The sequence below is a fragment of the Cetorhinus maximus genome, chromosome 22 (genome assembly GCF_964194155.1).
Source record: "Cetorhinus maximus chromosome 22, sCetMax3.hap1.1, whole genome shotgun sequence".
NCBI classification, from domain to species: Eukaryota; Metazoa; Chordata; class Chondrichthyes; order Lamniformes; family Cetorhinidae; genus Cetorhinus; species Cetorhinus maximus.
The window spans coordinates 27334875-27356405 of record NC_135900.1 but is presented as its reverse complement, the minus strand read 5'-3'; the positions used below and the strand labels follow the sequence as shown (position 1 = coordinate 27356405).

The window sequence follows — 21531 nt, the reverse complement described above, 5'->3', positions numbered from 1 at the left end:
TATCTTTTAATTCCAAGACACAGCAGGGTCTGCCAGAAAGCATTTTGTTTTCCCAAATACTGGTCGAAATAGTGTAATAGCAACAGAGTTCCTTTTGGCCTGCATCACGAAGGAAAAAAAATCTATTGAACAGTCTTAAATTAACTGAAGTTAAAATGGAAGTTTCAAAATGGACCAGGCTAGTATGCTTCTCTGTAGATTAAATCAATTAGTCTACAAATTATACAAGGTTATACAACATTTTCATACATAGGACGAAGTATACATGGGCGGTCATCATTCGATGCATATTGCATTCCACCTTATTTTTTATAAACATAGTTGGTCAACAGCTCTTTACTTAGTCTTTGGCTCGAACATAAATATATGTGTATGTGTGTATATATACAATATATATAAGATTTATCAATATTTTCAGTTTAGTTCACTTGTGAAGTCAACAGAAATATCTCCAATTAATGTATCACATCAAATAGTCTACAAAAGGCTGCTTCATTTTTAAATCATCAGACTATCAAACCATAGAAAATATATTCCAAAGAGGTTATATTATATATTTGAGAGATAATTTTATCTTTTAATTTTTTTTAGTGACTTATTGTATGTACCCTTTAAGCATAATTTTTGGTTTGTATGTAATCAATTTATTCTTTCATGGGATGTGACTGTCACTGGCACGGCCAGCATTTGTTGCCCATCCCTAATTGAACTGAGTGGCTTGCTAGGCTATTTCAGAGAGCAGTTGAGAGTCGACCATATTACTGTGGGTCTGGAGTCACATGTAGGCCAGACCAGGTTAGGTTGGAAGATTTCTTCCCCTAAATGACATTAGTGAACCAGATGGGTGTTTACAACAATGATCACTATTACTAAGACGAGCTTTATATTCCAGATTTTATTAATTGAATTTAAATTCCATCAGCTGCCGTGCTGGGATTTGAACCCATGTTAGCCTGGGCCTCTGGAATACTAGTCCAAAGACATTAGGCTACTGTCTCCCCTACCTCCTTTAGAAGAGCAGGAGGTGGTTACATGACATGGGAGGTTTGGTGTTATATACTATTGTTAAGGAGTAGCTAATAGTCACACAGTACTGAACATGCATGGACCATCATGAGAAAGGTTAGTTTCACCCTACCAATGATGCGCTGTTACAATAGTAACCCATTCAGTACAAAGGGAACATCATGTTCAGAGGTATGATTTATTTGCATGGCTGAGGAGCCAACAGTGCAAAGCTACCAGCTGTTGGATTATGAGTATGACTGAATGCCTCCAAGTCAGAATCCTCCCTGAAACAGGATTTCTTACAGTAATTGCCTTTCTGTTGTGAGTACAAGTGTTGGGAGAAATCCAGGAACAGTTAAAAAAGGTTACCAGTTTCTCCCTACAGTCTTGCTGCTGTAAATTTTAATCTTTTCACATTTATTTGATGAAAGGGAGAAAGAGTAAAGTCTCCACGCTCCATTTCATTATTTTCTTTGAACTACTTATCAAATCTTGTGTATAAGGCTCATTTAAGTTCACTGATCTACTCATCAAAATGGTAAGTTTTCTGCAGTACTTATCAAAATTTGCGGTTTATGCCAGGCCCTCCCACTATGGATTCTTATAACAGCTTTCTATTGGAAAGTCTGCTTCCTTCTCTCCACACCATTCCAACCTGGTAATTTCACAAATCATATTACACCGCTATAACTCTGCGCAGCAGAAAATTACAAGGCAGTATATGAAATCTACAATTCAGATAAGAGTCTCTCAAACACAGTTCATGAACATGAGCATAACTCTAACATTATGTTACTACCTTAAACTCACTGATATCTGTAGGTTCTGTTTATAGTTATTTATTTCTGCCTGATGCTATGGAGCATGAGCTGGATAAGATAGTCACTCTTGGCCAAAATCAAAAGCCCAATTACCTGCTTAGCATATCAGCCATGATGTCCAGTGCTTCCAACTGAACAGAGACATCTTCCTGTTTGGCGATGGCACTAGTGAGACGTCCTGTGATCTTTTTACAAACATTGGCAGCCAAAGCAGATCCTAGAAGAAAAATAAAATCTCAAATAGATCTCAGGTAAATAACAAGGATGTGATTGAAAGTATATCTGGTGATTGCCAAAATGTTTTTAGAAAAGATATCATGTCCTATGGAAAAATAATTGGTCACTGTCATGTTACAATATTATCATTCCAAAACAAGTGGCACAAAAGCACAGCTTTAAAACTGGTTTTCAGCCAGAGGCCAATTTCAGATGACCTGGAACTTGCAGAAACATGGAAAATGGGTAAGTTCTTTGGTCAACCATGTATTTATTTTTAAGAAAGCTACTAAAGCAATAACAGTACAATTAAATATAAAAAAACAGTAAAACTGAATAAGGAAGATTTGTGGGAAAGTGCACGAAGTAGAGGACATATTTTAAACATTCTAAGCTTTTTACGTAAAATAATTTTCAATGATAGTGCTGAGCAGCATTAGTACTGTTACCCCATTAAATTTAATCTCATAAAACAAAAACGCATGGAACTGTCTCTGCTCACCAGTCCTTGATTCTTTTGGTCTCATTATCCTTTATAATATTTCTTGTCCCATCCTTTTCTCTACACCGCTCATACGCTTTCTTGTGATATGTTTTCAGTTGTTTATCTATAATTCTTTCTCACTCAGAACTAACCCTTTTTCATTTCTTTATATGATCAGCCAAGATTCATTAATTTATGATGGAACATTGCAGCTTTATTTATTGAAGAAATGCAACCTATTTTCAAGAGATTGGCTTTCTGATTCAAAATAACACTAGGACTTAAAGGTCAAATTATGGGGGTAGGTTGCATTAATGTGGCTGTTTTCTCTTGAGTTTAAAATTTTGAAGGGTTATTCTAAAACAAGGGAACAATCTTAAAATGAAAGCTAGGTCATTCAGGAGTGAATCAGGAAATATGTTTGCACACAAAGGGCAGTGGAAATCTGGAACTCCTTTCGCAAGCAGCTGTGAATTGAGATGTTAGATTTTTGTTAGGTAAGCATATCAATGGCTATGGAGTTGAAATGATTGATTCAATGGCAGAGCAGGCTCAAGGGACTGGATAACTAACTCCAGTTCTTGTTGAGCTGCTTCTGTAAAATCAGAAAGTTCTTTTAACAGCAACAATCATATACAGGCAGATGCAAATATATCACTTAGATGTACAAATTTTCCAGAGATCAAAGGATGTGAGATTAAAAACAGTTTGTCCAGATATAGAGGGAGAATTTACCCAGAAGCACCTCCATAGATGGAGATTCATCACTTTCAGGTCTCAAGAAAATAACACCATTCTTCCAGAGGAAGACAAGTCAACCAGCAGATCCATGCCAGTCTTAAGAACTAGATCATACAAGTTCTGAAAACACTGCTCTGATTAGGCCACAACTCAAGTATTGCGTCAAATTCTGGTCACCACACTGCAAGGAGCATGTGAGGGCCCTTGAGAGAATGCAGAGGAGATTTACCAGAATTGTGTCAGGGATGAGGGATTTTAGTTCCAAGGATAAGTTGGAGAAGTTGGGGTGTTCTCCTTGTAGCAAAGGAGATTGAGGGGTGCGATTTGAGAGAGGTGTACAAGATTATGACAGGTTTAGATAAGGGAGACAAAGAAACGCTGTTCGGATTAGCTGATCATACCAGGACGAGGTGACACAGATTTAAGGTTTTAGACAAGACATGCTAGGGAACCTGAGGAAGAACCTTTTTTGCGCGATGATCTAGAACTCTCTGTCTATGGGGGCGGTGGAAGCAGAGATGATCAATGATTTCAAAAGGAAACTGGATGGGCATTTAAGGGAAAAAACTTACAGGGCTATTAGGATGGAGCGGAGGACTGGAACTCATTGGATTACTCTAGAGAGAGCAGGCATGGACACGATAGGCCAAATGGCCTTCTTCTGTGCCATAATAATCACGATGACGAGGGAAGACTTCACAACATTCAACAGACTAACCTTTTAGTGCCGTTAGCTAGTCAGCAATCTAAAGAGTCAAATCCTAAATTAAATGTAGCAATTTACATCAATCTCAGACATTGCTCATAACTGCAAAGTTATAATCAGCAATTAATGCTAAATTATTGTGACATAAGTAAACTGCTGTTCTAACTTGTCAGTTAATCCTATTTACTAATTATTTCCATACTCAATGCTTAAGTGCTGCCATCCATAATTCTAAGGTTAATAAACAATTGTTAGGTAATTATTTTGCTTTTGGACTTCTAAAAAAAATGTTAATGTATTCATTCAGCAGCTTACACAGATCCTGATTGGAGACTGTTGTAAATGCTAATAAAATCTGAAGTGGTTGATGAGTTCAGAAACTAAATGGCTGAAACATTCATTCCTTTGGTAAACCCAAAAGGTTCTTTAATGAGGAGTTAAGGTAAAGGGTTATGGATTTGTTTCATGCACTTGATAAATAATCTTGGCAGGGTGTATTTTCTAGTGTTCTTAAAATGCAGTAACAATATTTTTCTGAAGTATAAACTTACCACTAGAAGCTGGGGGTAGTTCTCCAATTACTGTTTTCAGTCCAATGCTGGAAATATCACGTAATTGTTCCTTGTCTGACAGCATATTGGTACACAATGTATCCACAATTGTCTCCACCTGATATTCCTTCACTTTACTGACCAACGGACCAAGACTGAGGATAAACATTTAATTACATGCTTAAAACAGAGCAAAAAAGTGGCACTCAAAACCAAGTTCCCGATAAATTTAAATCTGGAGCACATACGTTGTAATGACACACCTATTAAATACAGAGACTGCTCTTTCCACAACCTGGTTTACTACTCCCATTTCCTTGTGAGGATACCTGTGATTGCTGCTTTAGTGAACTTTTGTGTTACTGATCATTGTTTTGTAGGAGAAAAATTAAAATTATGCATACGATAATGACTATAAAGGTTTGGCAAAACATAATTGTGTCAGTAAGTGAGAAAACAAATCAATCAAGCCCCCCTCCTGCCAGAAATTCCTACACACAAGGTCAGTTGCTCAGCATGCAGAAGCTGTCACTTTAAAACTGTGTGGCTTGCAGCATATATTTGATGGGTAGCTCTGTTTCTTTCTGTGTTGTAAAATACTATGGCTAAAGATTAAAGGTGATAAAAAAATTACAAGTGCATATACACACATACAGAAAAGTGCCAATGGCAAGTTAGCTCGAACTGTTTTAAAAGGTCAGGAACATTATAATGTGCAAATCAGGGTGTACTATTGGAGTTCCATAGCGTGTCTTTGAGGCCAGTGCAATTGTTAAAAAGTAAACATAATGCTCATCCTCTGCTCAAGCCAAACAGCCTAACATAGATTACATTAATGTTTAATTTTATTTTAGTGACACATATTAAACATACATTAGTACATAAATGACCCTTCCATGCTTGCTTACAAACACAAAGCATTATATTTGCACAATTATAGATGAATGCTGTGTTGCGCTGAGTCAAAGCATAATATTATAAGGATGTGTATGTTTTATATTTTGTATTAAGACTTCTACTCACTCACTCACTAGGCACCAGCATAGATCTTATTTATCTTTCTGCATGTCAACATTTTGAGAGATAAAATGAGAACAATGCGAACAGTAGGAGGAGCTGTGTCAAAAAGCACTGGCACAGATTTTGTGGTTGCGATTATAGCGATACTCCCAGCATTGGCCATCATCATGCTGGAAAACTGACAACTTTTGGCATCAACACACGGGCAGTCAAAAACATAAAACCAGAAGTTATCAGTGATTCCCTGCTCTTCTACAGGGTGCACTGTTGAAGCCTCCACATAGGGTAACCTTTACAAATCATGAACGTCCCTTTTTAGGTTGTTAAAAACTTCAAAAGGAGTTAAGCCTTGTTAATGAGCTGGAACTAGCTTTTTAACAGAGTACTAAGGCATAACAACTGAACAACCTCTTAAGCTCTGAAAAGATAATTTTAAGTTTTTGCAATATAAAATGTTTCCATTGTTAAAAAAATTAAAGTATGGAATTTCTATCAAGTTTATATTTCAGCTTCTAATGTTTCTGTCCCAAACATTTATTTTGCTCTGTGTAAAATTTATAAAAAGGGAATGCTAATCAGTGCATTTTACTTGCTGGTTTGCTGTCTTGAGAATTTCTCAATGTGATTGATTACATATTTTTTATTAATTTACAGAATATGGGCGTCACTGGCTAGGCCAGCATTTATTGCCCATCCCTAACTGCCCTCGAGAAAATGATGAGCTGCCTTCTTAAACCGCTGCAGTCCATGTGGTGTAGACACACCCAAAGTGCTGTTTGGGAGGGAGTTCCAGGATTTTGACCCAGCGACAGTGAAGGAACGGAGATATATTTCCAAGTCAGGATGCTGAGTGACTTGGAGAGGAACCTCCAAATGGTGGTGTTCCCATGTATCTGCTGCCCTTGTTCTTCTAGGTGGTAGCGGTCATGGGTTTGGAAGGTGCTGCCTACGGAGCCTTCTTCAGTTCCCACAGTGCATCTTGTAGATGGTACACACTGCTGCCACTGTGTGATAGTGGCGGAGGGAGTGAATGTTTCTGGAAGGGATGCTAATCAAGCAGGTTGCTTTGTCCTGGATGGTGTCAAGCACTCACCAAGGCAAGTGGAGAGTATTCCATCACACTCCTGACTTGTGCCTTGTAGATGGTGGACAAGCTTTGGGGGCGCAGGATACCTGGTCTCTGACCTGGTCTTGTACCCAGAGTATTTATATGGCTGGTCCAGTTCAGTTTCTAGTCAACGGCAACTCCCAGGATGTGGATAGTGGGGGGATTCAGCGATGGTAACATTACTGCTGCTGTTTGCCTGATGATCCCTTGATTTGACACAAAATTCAAAGTAACATGAGGAAGGTGAAATCCACATCACAGATGTCAGTAGTTCTTTGTGAGCAGTTTTCTTTGAGGTCTGCAGGAAGGGCCATCACTTGGCTGCTGACCACAAACTTCAGGCAAATGGAACAAGTTCTGCTGAAAGTGGTGGGTTTCATTACCCAAGAGTCAGTTTGTAATATGTACTGGTTGCTAGCTCCTATTGACACTGGTTTAAATCCACACTTGCACTATGTCCTCTGGACACTCTTATTGACAATGTAGTAGCTGTGCAAGTAGAGTCCCATCATCTACCTGAAAGGGACTCCATGTGGTTACATTTCAACACAGGAAATGGCCATTCTGCCCAACATTCCTGTGTCAGCTCTTTCGCAGAGCTGGCTAATTAATCTCACTTCCCTGCACTTATTCCCAATTCTCTTTTCAATATGACTATCAACTCTGCTTCCACCACCCTTTCAATCAGTGCATTCCAGGTCACAATAACTTACTGTATAAAACAAAACGCTTACTCGTATCTCCTTTGGTTTTCTTGCCAATCATCTTAAATCTATGTCCTCTGGTTACTGACCTTGGTTAAGTAGCTAAACTATGTAATTACAACACTTGTATTTATTTAGCACCTTTAACATAATAAAACATTCACCATAGCATCTCAAGCAAAACGTGATGCTGAACCACTTAAGGAGATATTAGGATAAGTGGTCTAAGAGGTCACACATAAAATACAGCCAGTGAATGCAACCAAGGTACTGAACAATATCGACAACCAGAATCATACCCCAGCACAGACAATGTCTTCAAGAGAGGGAGATAAAAATAGCAGAGAAAGAAAAATAATGAAGTCCTGCAGCTTCACTTAAGCATCCAAACGTGGTTGAAAGCAAAATAAAAGCTCCATTGATTCTGGAGTGCTTCCATGCCGCAATCAGCAAATGCAGGTGAAACAGTAATTAGATAAATCTATCTGTACAAATTTATTCTGTAAACTGAGAATTACACTTTTACCATTTAACAGCAAGGTTCTGCACTTCACCATTCTTGTCTTCTAGTAACTTCAGGATCATCTTAACCACCTTTCGCTCACTGTCATCATCCAACTTGATAGAGTCTTTCTGCAATTCTGTCATCAAATCATTGGTAGCCATGAATCTGCGAATTATACAAAGGAAATGCAATTTTGTTACAAAAAGGAGTTTCCTATTAATCCCATTATTACTCAACATCATCAGTGACAGGCAACAGATGCCACAGACAACGGTTGAATGTTGTCTGCAGCAACAGCATAATTTCACTCAACAGCAAGGATCTATTTAAATAATGATTCTGTTATATCAGTACTGAAAATGAGAATGAACTTCATTTATATAGCATATTTTACAACCTCAAGGCATCCCAAAGCACAAATCCAATGAAGTATCAGGACAATCCCAACACAGTTCACACAAAATACAAGATTCCAATATTATCAAAGTAATATATTTAACCCATCAACCCAACTGCAATCCCTTTCTATGGATGTAACCCTCCTAGTTCTCGCCCTTTATCCCTCTTTACCTGAATATAGCCTTCAGGGTGAGAGTGGCCAAAGACAAAAAGGTCTGAAATTATTTTGAGACAAGGAATCATGTAATTACAGCATTTTAGGATCTGTAGTGAATGCAAATAATTCTAAGCCACTTCAAATAAGTGGAATTATTTGGAAACAAGTGTGGGTAGAAACATTAGTTTTCCCTTTGTTTACCCTCTATTACCGTCAAGACAATGGACCAATGCATTTCAGCGTTCAATGCAGTTAGTGCATGTAACACAGGATGAAGTTCATACTAACAACAGAACATGACCTTGCTGCATCAGGTACTGGGAGTGAAGCAAAGGACTACAGCAGTGTTTTGTAAACTGTTTTCCAATGTGATCCCATTTTAACTCACCACCACCTTTTCAAGGGCAATTAGGGATGGCCAACAAATGCTGACCTTGCCAGCGATGCTCACATCCCATGAAAAAATATATTTTAAAAAAACTCCTGAAAATTAAACTGACCCCAGCATAAAAACTCCCATGAAACAGCATAGTAACATTCAGTATATAATTATTAAAGTTTACATATTAGAGATCAATATAATACATATAAATATGAAGATTTTTTTTTTAAAAAGTACTTCGTAAAAATCTTATTTTCTATAATCGTGTAGGTTTCAGCCATATTCCCCTGCCGAACCCTGTGGAGGCTTGGGTTAATCATAATCCCATGCTCCAAAGACTGCACACAGGATCCCCTTAAAAGGAAAGGTCCCCGAGGTGTTGCCTTGACAATCCTGGGCTGGATTCTCTCGAATACAGAGAGCCCTGCGCATCCAGAACAAAGGCTATCCCGGGACACACCTCCACCCTGGCCCCGGTCCTGGGACACACCTCCACTCCAGCCCCCACTCTGGATTTCAGGTCACTTCTTTTTTAGCTGCTTCTCCTCAGTCCCTTGGAGAATATCAAACTTCCACAACTGAATGGGTCAGACTCACCATCCAGAATAACTATTCCAGCTCCTCTCCCTCCTGACCTTGCTGCTCCTCCATTCATAGGTTCTGTTTCTGGAGGAGTAGCAAGATTGGGAGAGGGGGATGAGCTGGAGCAGCCAACATGGGAGACACAGAATCTGTTATTCAAGGGACTGCTCCTCACAGATTCTGTCCTTCCTGCTCTCCCTGCTGCTCCAATCACAGCTTTGCAGTCAGGTCCTGCTCTCATTAATTGCAGAGCTCCGATTTTTTTTTAAACACCTGTACGAAAGTTGGAACATATATTTAAAATAACAGATTTCCAAGTCACCAATGTTGGAAATCTGCCAAACTGTGGAAATTTCTCATCCCTGAGCTTGATCCAAATACGAACACCTGCGCTGATGAGAACAATGGCCCTTGATATCAAAGCAGAATTTGACACATGCATCCAAGGAGCCCCAATAAAACAGCAGTCAATGTGAATTGTGAGAAATACTCATGTTGTGATGTCACTTTAAGGGAATATGCAAATGAGCAAGTAACCAGGATGGAAAGCAGCATATGACCAGCAGCTAGTGCGCATATAGAAATTGCAGTTGCGCTGTCCCTGAGAGTAATGGTCGCTGAATCCCTGAAGTAGACCTGTCTGCTGAGCCATCCTGTAATGTATCTTCAAATAAACCAAACCTACATCTAGTTTACCAGTTTTGTGGGCGAGATTGATGAATTGTTGCAAAGCAGACACAGAAACACAAGTAGCACAAAGGAAGATTGCTGCGGTTGTTGGGAGGCCAATAATCTCAATTTCAAGTTATCATTGAGTAGTCCCTCAGGGCAATGTCATAAGCCCAACCATCTTCAGCTGCTGCAATCATTTCTCTCTATCATAAAAGGTCAGAAGTAGCGATGTTTGCTAACGATTGTTCAGCGCCATTCACAACTCAACAACAACATAATTGAAAAATTAAAGCAGGTAAGGAAGCCATTTGGGCCATCGTGTCTGTGCAGCATTTCAAACTATCCAATTAGTCCCACTCCACTGCTCTTTCCCCTTTTCATGTATCCAATTCCCTTTTTAAAGTTATTCTGGAATCTGCTTCCAACAATCTTCCAGGTGGTGCACTGCAGAAAAAAAACATGCAATTATCTTAAACCTGTCTCCTCTAGTAACCAATCCTCCTCCAAAAATAAACTGTTTCTCCCTACCTACTTTACCAAAACCATATATAATTTTCAACACCTCTCAAATCTCCAATTAACCTTTACTGCTCCAAAGAGAAAAATTCCAGCTTCGCTAGTCTCTCCATATAACAGAAGGCCCTCATCCTGGATTCCAATCATTCTAATGAATTTCGTCTGTACAACTTCTCAAATGTCTTTTTATTTATTATTCATTCAAGGGATGTGGTGTGTTGCTGGCAAGGCCAACATTTATTATCCATCTCCTACTGCTCTTGAGAAGATGGTGGTAAGCTGAGTTATTGAGCCACTGAAGTCCATGTGATGTCCATGCATCCACAACATATGAACATAAGAAATAGGAAGAATAGAGCATATGGTCCCTTGACTCTTCACTGTCACTCAATACCATCATGGCTGATCTTCTGCCTCAACTTCACTTTCCTTGTGGTCCCCATGATTCACAGAGGCCAAAAATCTGACCGACTATCTCAGCAACATACTCAATGGAGCATCCACAACCTTCTGCGGTAGACAATCCAAAAATTCACAACCGAGTGAAGAAATTTCTGATCCTGGTCCTAAATGATCAGTCCCTTATCCCGAGACTGTGCCCCCATGTTCCAGATTCCCCACCCAGGGAAACAACCTCCGAGAGTCTAACAAATCAAGCCCCCTTCAGGTCTTGAATGCTTCAATCAGGTCACCTCTTATACTTCTAAGCTCCAGGGAGTCTAGGCCCAATTTACGCAGCCTCTCATCATAGGACGATCCTCCCATCCCAGGATCCTATCTAGTGCTACATCCCAGGATCCTATCGCTGTGCTACACCCCCAATGCAAGTACATCCTTTCTTAGAAATAGAGACAAAAACTGAGCACAGTATTCCAAGTGTGGTCTCACCAAAGCCCTATAGGCTTTGGGAAGTAAAGAGGTGAGTCACTCAACATTGTATACCCAGCATTAGACCTGTTGTTGTAGACAGTATTTATATGGCTGGTCCAGTTAAGTTTCAGATTTTATTTTTATTCATTCATTCATGGGATGTGGGTGTCACTGGCTAGGCCAGCATTTATTGCCCATCCCTAATTGCCCTTGAGAAGGTGGTGGTGATCTGCCTCCTTGAACCACTGCAGTCCATGTGGTGTAGGTACAACCAAAGAGCTGTTAGGGAGGGAGATGCAGGATTTTGACCTAGCGACAGTGAAGGAACAGTGATACATTTCCAAGTCAGGATGGTGAGGGGCTGACCCTTTGCAGAATGTTGATGATGGGGGATGCAACAATGGTAATGTCAAGGGGAGGTGGTTAGGCTACCATTGGAGACAATCAATGCCTGGCACATTGTCCTTTGTGGTAAGTATGACGATAGCCAGTGGAGAGATCCCCCCTCCACCCACTATTTCCATTGACTTCAATTTTGCTGGAGTTCCCTGATTCTACACTTACTCAAATGCTGCCTTGATGCAGGCGCTTTTACGTCATCTCTGGCATTCAGCTCTGCAATCTACGTTTTGACCAAGGCTGTAATGAGGTCTGGAACCAAATGATCCTGAAGGAACCCAAACTGACTATTGGTGAACAGCTTATTGGTGAATAAATGCCACTTGATAGCACTATCAGCAATACCTTCCGTCACTTTACTGTTGATTGAGAGTATACTGATGGGATGGTAATTGACTGGTTTGGATTGGTCTTGAATTTTGTGGACAGGAGGTATCTAGACAATTTTCCACATTGTCGAATCGATGCCAGTTTTGTAGCTATACTGGAACAGCTTGGCTAGAGACGCAGCTGGTACTAGAGCACAAGTATTCAACACAACTGCCGGTATGTTGTCAGAGCCTATAGCCTCTGCTGTATCCAGTGTGTTCAGCCTCTCTTTGCTATCACATTGAATGAATCAAATTAGCTGAAGACTAGCATCTGTTACAGTAGGGACATAAAGAGGAAGCCAAGGTACATCATCCACTGTTTACTTTTGGCTGAAGATGGTTGCAAACTCTTCAGCATTGCCTTTTGCACTCAAGTGCTGGGCTCCATCATCATGGAGGATGGGATGTTCATGGAGGTGCCTCTTCCTCTTCCCATTAGTGGGCAATTAAACAACCTACCATTCACAACTGGGCAGACAGGACAGCATAGCTTTGATCTGATCGCTGGTTATGGGATCATTTAACTCTGTCTAAAGCACTCTGATCTGACTTTTAGCATGTATGTATTCCTGCATCGCAGCTTAACTAGGTCAGCACCTCACTCTTTGGGGTACACCTAATGCTGCTCCTGGCATGCCCTTGTTTTCATTGCCGCTGTCCCTCGATTCAAGGATGGCATCTATTTAGGGCTGCAAGATTCTGCCATGGGTCTTCACGTGACTGAACAGGCTGTTTCTCAACCAGCATATCTTTCAGCACATGGGGAAGGGTGTCCCACAAGGTCGTAGAATCTGCAGTGCAGGATTGGCTTCCTTTTCTTTCCTTCTCTGCTGCCTCTCTGCCTCATCATTAAGATGTTGCGACTCAAAGCATGATGCAGCTCGACAGACGAATTGTCACCATTCTGACCAATTGGTAGCAAGCTCCTCCCAATCATTAATGACAATGTTGCCATGCTTCAAGAAGAGCTTCAGAGTGTTTTTGAAGTTTTTTCTTTGTCCTCTCCTGGAATATTGGCAATTGGCAACAAGATGTGGTGGTGGAGGCAGTGTCCAGCCCATCCATTTGATTTTGCAGTTTTGCCTGAATGCTTGTGGAGCTGGCTTCAAGGAGGACACTAGTGTTTGTTCAATGGTCCTCCCATTGAATCCAGAGGATGTGGTGAAAGCATTGCTAATGGAATTTCTCTAGCGCTCTTATGTGTCACTGATACACAGTCCAGGTCTCACTGCAGTACAGGAGTGTATTGATGACAACTGCTCTGTCTATTAAGACTTTTTGTTGACTTGCAGAGATCTTTGTTGTCAAACACTTGCTGCTGTAGTTTGTAGAAGGAGGAACTAGAGCAATTGATCAGGTGCTGGATCTCCTTGTCAATGGTGGGCTTTCAAGAGAGGTGGCTGCCAAGGAGTGGGAAGTGCTCAACATATTGCAGAGTCTCTCCTTCAACACATCAGCAGAAATGTATTGCACCACAATCTGCAACTTCATGGCCTGACGTTTCCCTCACTGTACCACTGCCATCAAGCTAGGGAGCCAACGCTGGTTCAATGAGAAGTGTACCTGTTTGAGTTTATTTCCCTCATGTCCATAGCAGGGAAAATCCTGACAGCATTCAGCTGAATCAAGGAATATTTGGCTTACCAGGTATGGGTTGGTACGAGTTTTGTTTTGGCAACAAGGACAGGCCGAGTATCTTGAATGCAGAATTGAAGTGATCAAGAGTGGCTTGCAAATCTGGTGCCAAGTGGGCAACTACACTGCAGTCATCCACAAACTGTACACCATGTGTATCTATGGTGGTTAGTTTAGTACTGGCAAGGAGTTGACTGAAGTTGAAGAGCTTTCCATCTAAACGGTATTTAGTATCGACACCAGGAGGCAATTGATCTTTGAGGTGAATAGCCACTTGTCAGGTAGATTGTAAATAGTATAGGAGCTATCACACAGCAATGCTTGGCCCCAGCCCAGATTTTGAAGGCGTCTGCTTCAGATCTCCCACTCAAGACAGTTGCAGTCACATTATCATGAAGCAATTGCAGGATTGTGATGGAGTTTCTTAGGCATCCAAATCTTTGCAGCACAATCCACAGAGCCTGAATCAAATGCTTTGGTCAGGTCGATGAATGCAATGAACAATTCCTGGCATTGTTCTTAACATTTTTCTTGCATTTGTCTGGCAACAAAGACCATGTCGGAGGTTCCTTTGGAAGATCTAAAGTCACATTATATCTCAGGGAGAGTTTCCTCAGCAAAGGAAGTAGGTTGTTCAAGGGAATGCTGTCAGGATTTTCCCAGCTATGGACAAGAGGGAAATACCTCAAACAGGTACACTTCTCATTGAACCAGTGTTGGCTCCCTAGCTTGATGGCAATGGTACAGTGAGGGAAATGCTAGGCCATGAAGTTGCAGATTGTGGTGGAATACATTCCTGCTGATGCCCCATAGCACCTCATGGATGCTGAATACTGAGCTGTTAGATTTGTTCTGTATCTATACCAATTAGCAAATTGTTAATACCACACAACATGGAGGGCATCCTCACTGTGCAGACATGACTGCCTCCTCAAAAGAACTGTGCAGCAGTCACTCCTACCAAAACTATGTATAACAAGTAGATTGGTGAAGACGAGGCCAAGTAGGATCCCCCCCCCCCCCCCAACAAATGTTGGCTCGCCACCTGCTTGACATCCTTCCACAAGTACACTGCCCAAGATTAGGCACAATACTGTAGCTGAGGGCCAAACAGTGATTTATAAAGGTTTAGCATAACTTACTTGCTTTTATACATTGATGCTTTAATGACATTATCAACTGTCATGCTGCCTTCAAAGATTTGCATACTTGAAGCTCCAGGTCTCCCTGCTCTTGTTCCCTTTAAAATTGTATCGTTTAATTTGTCTTGTCCCATTTGTCCTTCAAAATGCACTCAGACATAGATCATTCCTTCATTTCTGGAACAAAATCATGGGTCTCCCTATCTAACAGTATTGTGAGAATACCTTTACCACATAGACTGCAGCAATTCAAGAAGGCCCACCATGTTCTCAAGGACAACTGTCCCTGCCAAGGACACCTATATCTCAAAGATAAATATTTTTAAAAGGTTGAATCATCTATTCCTGTTCCTACGCTTCAGTTAGGGATGCTAAAATTGACCTCAGCAGCCTCGAGTTAGGGAATCTAACTCCTAGCTCCAACCCCTCCTGAAAAGTCTGCGTGTAACAGTTCAGAGCAAGAATTAAGCAGGATGTAAAACCATCTACAGTCAAATAACCTGGTAACACGTAGTGCCAAGCTTTCACAACAATAATAGGTTTTGGGATGAGATACTGCAACATGTCCTGCATCTATGCAACCACACACCCTACAAGGACGTGGGGCAAAACTGGTGGGAAATACAAAACCTGTACCTTGAATCAGTCACGGCTGCCTTGCCAAAAGCTTTGCTGCAATGATGTGATTCAATTTTACAGTATCAGTGACAAAGCATCTAACATGGAGGGCTTCAGACTCACAATGCGGCTTTAAAGCTTAATTCTCCGCAGTTGGTGGGCCATTTTTTAAGAGCTCGGATTCCTGATTGCCCGAGTGATCAGCAGCAGTCTGGCCACCCCTCGGTTAACAAGGCTCGCGGATCGCAGCGATGGGCAATTCAAAAGTCAGACTGCAAACTGGGGAACCTGTGTACCCACCGCCGGGGTTCGGTTTCAGGCGGGCGGGGAGGGAGGGAGGGAGGGTTTGTTCAGCCAGTGAGTTAGTGCAGCCAAGGAGCAGCCCGGTCCCTCCACAAACCGCACAAGGTCGGGGGATGGGGGGGTTGTCCCTTCCCCTCCCTCCCCTCTGCGGCTCCCTTCAGGGCACATGGACAGGGAGGGTAGACAGACGGTGTCACTAGTACCTCGGGGGAGGGGGGTCCGCGCAAAATGGAATGGGATAGAGAAAACCCAGACGGCCGGGCTGCAGACAAAGGGGAGTTACCTGAAGTCCTTGTCGCTGGAAGTCATCTTCTCCAGCAGGTTGGAGATGTGGTAGGAGGCGCTCGCCATCTTGCGGCCTTCACTCCCGCGCCGCCGCCCGTTGTTTTTGTTGTCGTTCCTCGGCTCCGGGCTCCTCACTCTCTGCGCCCTGTCTCACCGGGAGGAGGAGGGGGAGGAGAGGCGGGCTGCAGCGCTCTGCACTCAATCGGTCGGCCGGCTGCTGCTGCTCCTGCTGCTACCACCACCACGTCGGGGAGTCGATACGATGCCAGGCCGCGCCGCCGCCGCCGCCGTGCGTCTCCCTGGAGCTGCGGCCACCCCCACCGCGGCTCAGAGGTCATCGCGCCTGCGCAGTCCGCTCCTGACTAGTGAGCCAGGAGACCAGGGACAGAGAGAAGTGGTCTTAAATAGGCTTCAGGGGGCATCGCTCCGCATCAAGCACAGGGCAAGTCAAGGAGGGAACCACTGGGATTGAACCCGTGCCATTGGCATCATTATGCACTACCAGCTCGCCATCTGGTCAACTGAGCCATCCCACCCCTACCACCCTTGGCTCTGAAGAAGGGTCATAGGGACTCGAAACATTGACTCTGCTTCTCTCTCTATGGATGCTGTCGGACCTGCTGAGCTTCTCCAGCATTTTCTGTTTCTATTTCAGATTTCCAGTATTTTGTTTTTTTATCTTAGTGTATTCCCATGTGTGGTTGTTTTTATTTTAAATGTTGCCAACATTTTTTAAGTCTTTTCATATCAATTTTGTTCTTTTTCATCTCCATAACCACTTTACATTTTTCTGTCTGTGTCTCAGTTATAATAGCCACTGTTATGAATTTATGTTAAAATATATTTACCTTTTTTGAGACAGACAAAATAGTTCCTTTGTTATACATTGCTGTATGTATTTTTTAATGTGGTTTTTTTGTGATGTAAATGAATGGCAGTTTGAAGTCAATGAAAATAGAAATGGGAGAGACCCGGCTTCTGACTCACTATCATTTGTTTTACACTATTGCACAAAGTCAAGATCCCCACTATTACATACTGCACATTCAAACCCGACAGACCACCCGACATCGACCTAGGCACTGGAAACGACAACGGCAAACTCAGCCCCGTCAACCCTGCAAAGTCTTCCATACTAACATCTGGGGGCTAGTGCCAAAATTGGGAGAGCTGTCTCACAGACCAGTCAAGCAACAGCCTGATATAGTCATACATAAGACCATAAGACATAGGAGCAGAAGTAGGCCATTCGGCCCATTGAGTGAGCCATTCAATGAGATCATGGCTGATCTGATAATCCTCAACTCCACTTTCTTGCCTTTTCCCCATAATCCTTGATTCCCCCACTGATTAAAAATCTGTCTATCTCTGCCTTGAAAGTACTTAACGACCCAGGTTCTACAGCCCTCTGTGGTAAAGAATTCCACAGATTAACACAGAAATTCCTCCTCATCTCTGTCTTCAATGGGCAACCCCTTACTCTGAGATTATGCCCTCTGTCATCTATTAGTTTGCCAATCCTTTATCCATGCTAATATGCTGCCCCCAACACCATGGGCTCTTATCTTATTAAGTAGCCTTATGTGTGGTACCTTATCGAACGCATTTTGGAAGTCCAAATATATCACATCTACTGGTTCCCCTTTATCTATGCTGCTAATTACCTCCTCAAAGGATTCTAATAAATTTGTCAAGCATGATTCGTACCTCAATGTCCCAGACACCACCATCACCATTCGTGTGTATGTCCCATCTCACTGACAGGACAGACCAGCAGACATAGTGGCATAGTGGTATAAAGTTGGGACGGAGTTGCCCTGGGAGTCCTCAACATCATCTCTGGACCCCATGAAGTCTCATGGCATCAGGTCAAACATGGGCAAGGAAACCTCCTGCTGATTACCACATATCATCCTCCCTCAGCTGATGAATCAGTGTTGGATGTCACATGGAGGAAGCACTGAGAGTGACAAGCGCACAGAATGTACTCTGGGTGGGACACTTCAATGTCCATCACCAAGGGTGGCTCGGTAGCACCACTACTGACCGAGCTGGCTGAGTCCGAAAGGACATAGCTGCTAGACTGGGTCTGTGGCAGGTGGTGAGGGAACTAACAAGAGGTAAAAACATATTTGACCTCATCCTCAACAACCTGGCTGCCGCAGAAGCATCTGTCCATGACAGTATTGGTAGGAGTGACCGCCTCACAGTCCTTGTGGAGACGAAGTCCCGCCTTCACATTGAGGATACCCTCCATCATGTTGTGTGGCACTACTACCATGCTAAATGGATAGATTTCGAACAGATCTAGTAACTCAAGACTGGGTATCCATGTGGCCATCAGCAGCAGCAGAATTGTACTCGAACTGTAACCTTATGGCCTGGCATATCCCCCACTCTACCATTACCATCAAGCCAGGGGATCAACTTTGTGCAGCGGGGCATGCCAGGAGTAGCACCAGGCATACCTAAACATGAGGTGTCAACCTGGTGAAGCCATAACATAGGACTACTTGCGTGCCAAACAGCATAAGCAGCAAGTGATAGACAGAGCTAAGCGATCCCACAACCAATGGATCAGATCTAAGCTTTGCAGTCATGCCACGTCCAGTCATGAATGGTGGTGGACAATTAAACAATTCACTGGAGGAGGAGGCTCCACAAATATCCCCATCCTCAATGATGGAGGAGCCCAGCACATCAGTGCAAAAGATGAGGCTGAAGCATTTGCTACAATCTTCAGTCAGAAGTGCCAAGTGAACGATCCATCTTGGCTCCTACAGAGGTCCCCAGCATCACAAATGCCAGTTTTAAGCCAATTTGCTTCATTCCATGTGTTATCAAGAAATGGCTGAAGGCACTGGATAGTACAAAGGCTAAGGGGTGTGAGAATATCCCGGCAGAACTGTGCTCCAGAACTTGCCGTGCCCCTAGCCAAGCTCTTCCAGTACAGCTACAACACTGACATCTGCCCAGTTATGTGGAAAATTGCCCAGTTATATCCTGTACACAAAAAAACAGGACAAATCCAACCCGGCCAATTACCACCCCATCAGTCTACTCTCGACCATCAGTAAAGTAATGGAAGGGGTCATCAACAGTGCTATCAAGCAGCACTTTCTTAGCAATAACCTGCTCACTGACGCCCCATTTGGCTTTCGCCAGGGCCACTTAGCTCCTGACCTCATTACAGCCTTGGTTCAAACATGGACAAAAGAGCTGAACCCCCAAGGTGAGGTTGGAGTGACTGCCCTTGACATCAAGGCTGCATTTGACCAAGTGTGGCATGAAGGAGCCCCTGCAAAACTGGAGTCAATGGGAGTCAGGGGGAAAACTCTCCATTCGTTGGAGTCATACCTAGCACAAAGGAAGATGGTTGTGGTTGTTGGAGGTTAGTCATCTCAGCTCCAGAACATCACTGCAGGAGTTCCTCAGGGTAGTGTCCTAGGCCCAACCATCTTCAGCTGCTTCATCAATGACCTTCCTTCCATCATAAGGTCAGAAATGGAGATGTTCGCTGATGATTACATGATGTTCAGCACTATTCGTGACTCCTCAGATACTGAAGCAGTCCATGTCCAAATGCAGCAAGACCTGGACAATAGCCAGGCTTGAGCTGACAAGTAGCAAGTAATATTTGTGCCGCACAAGTGCCAGGCAATGACCATCTCCAACAAGAGAGAATCTAACCATTGCCCCTTGACATTCAATGGCATTACCATCACAGAATCTCCCACTGTCAACATCCTGGGGTTTACCATTGACCATAAACTGAACTGGACTAGCCATATAAATACTGTGGCTACAAGAGAAGGTCAGAGGCTAGGAATGTTGCGACGAGTAACTCACCTCCTGACTTCCTAAAGCCTGCCCAGAAGGCACAAGTCAGGAGTGTGATGGAATACTCCCCACTTGCCTGGATGAGTGCAGCTCCCACAACACTCAAGAAGCTTGACACCATCCAGGACAAAGCAGCCCGCTTGATTGGCACCACATCCACAAACATTCACTCCCCCCACCACCGACACACTTTAGCATTAGTGTGTACCATCTACAAGATACATTGTGCATTGAAGGAATTCACCAAGGCTCCTTCAACAGCACCTTCCAAACCCATGACCACTACCATCTAGAAGGACAAGGGCAGCAGATAAATGGGAACACCACCACCTGGAAGTTCCCCTCCAAGTCACTCACCATCCTGACTTGGAAATATATCGTCGTTCCTTCACTGTCATTGGGTCAAAATCTTGGGAACTCCCTCCCTAACAGCACTGTGGCTGTACCTACACCACATGGACTGCAGCGGTTGAAGAAGGCAGCTCACCACCGCCCGCTCAAGGGCAACTAGGGATAGGCAATAAATGCTGGCCCAACCAGCGAAGCCCACATCCCGTGTATGAATTTTTAAAAAATTCTAACCCCCTCACAGAGAGATCCTATCCACTGCCAACCTCCCCATTCACACTGACATTGTTCTCCCTCTACCTATCAATTCAATGTAGAAACCCTCTCCCTCAATTCAACCTGGTACTATTCTCCCCACCACAGTTCCAGCAGCCATTTCTTCCCCTCTTGAACTTCCTGAGTTCAATCTAGCAAATGTTTCTCTTCACCCCATCTCATCTCAGGATTGCCATCTCTTCCCTCTTCAAGATCATCTATTGTTTACATTTCCCCTTTAATGCCACTTATTGTCTCCCCCTCCTCCTCCCCCTCCATCACTATACATCCACATTCCTGGCTGATTATGGTAGGATTTACACTCGCATTCTCTGGCTTATTAGTCCTGTGACATAACCACAATACTATTGTACCAATGCTGAATAAAGCAGATCTAATTTCAAATTGAATCTTTCCTAACCCGGCTTTAGTTCGTAGAAATAGGAGTATACAAAGATGTAGTCCAGGTAGCTTAATTGTTACCTCCAGAATCATACTCCCACACAAGTAAATATAGAGCAGTGGCATTCAACATATTAAAAAAAAGCTGTCATTCTGCTAAAGGGGATGACTAACATCTCTGAACCGGAGGAGATATTTATGGCAGAACTGAATTCATAATGAATCTTTTATGTTTCTAAGTTTATTCTAAATGCCAGAGAGATGCAAATGTTATTAAATATTGAAGCATTTGACTATTTTGTCAAGCGTAATTCAGAAAACTTTGAGCTTAAATGAACCCCAACCACATAATGGCACCACAAGCTATAGCAGAAAATGTTGTTGTTTCCCATGATATTTACACTCTCCTCAGAACATAAGGCCAATCTGAGTTGTATAATCACGATTTATATGAAGGGATATTTTTGACCAATTTCCGCTGATTAAATTCC

General features: G+C 42.7%; 1 protein-coding gene across 2 annotated transcripts in view; it reads right to left on the bottom strand.

Moving 5' to 3' along the window:
• Positions 1-16540, bottom strand: part of cand1 (cullin-associated and neddylation-dissociated 1) — a 40134-nt gene extending 23594 nt beyond the window's left edge. For both annotated transcript variants that reach the window (XM_078567974.1, XM_078567975.1), the window contains exons 1-4: positions 16194-16540; positions 7886-8029; positions 4528-4682; positions 1923-2046 (exon numbers count right to left, since the gene is read on the bottom strand). In XM_078567974.1, the coding sequence (XP_078424100.1) occupies positions 1923-2046; positions 4528-4682; positions 7886-8029; positions 16194-16261 (491 nt within the window). In that variant the 5' untranslated portion in view covers positions 16262-16540. The remainder of the gene's footprint in view (positions 1-1922; positions 2047-4527; positions 4683-7885; positions 8030-16193) is intronic.
• Between the last annotated feature and the right edge of the window lie 4991 nt (positions 16541-21531).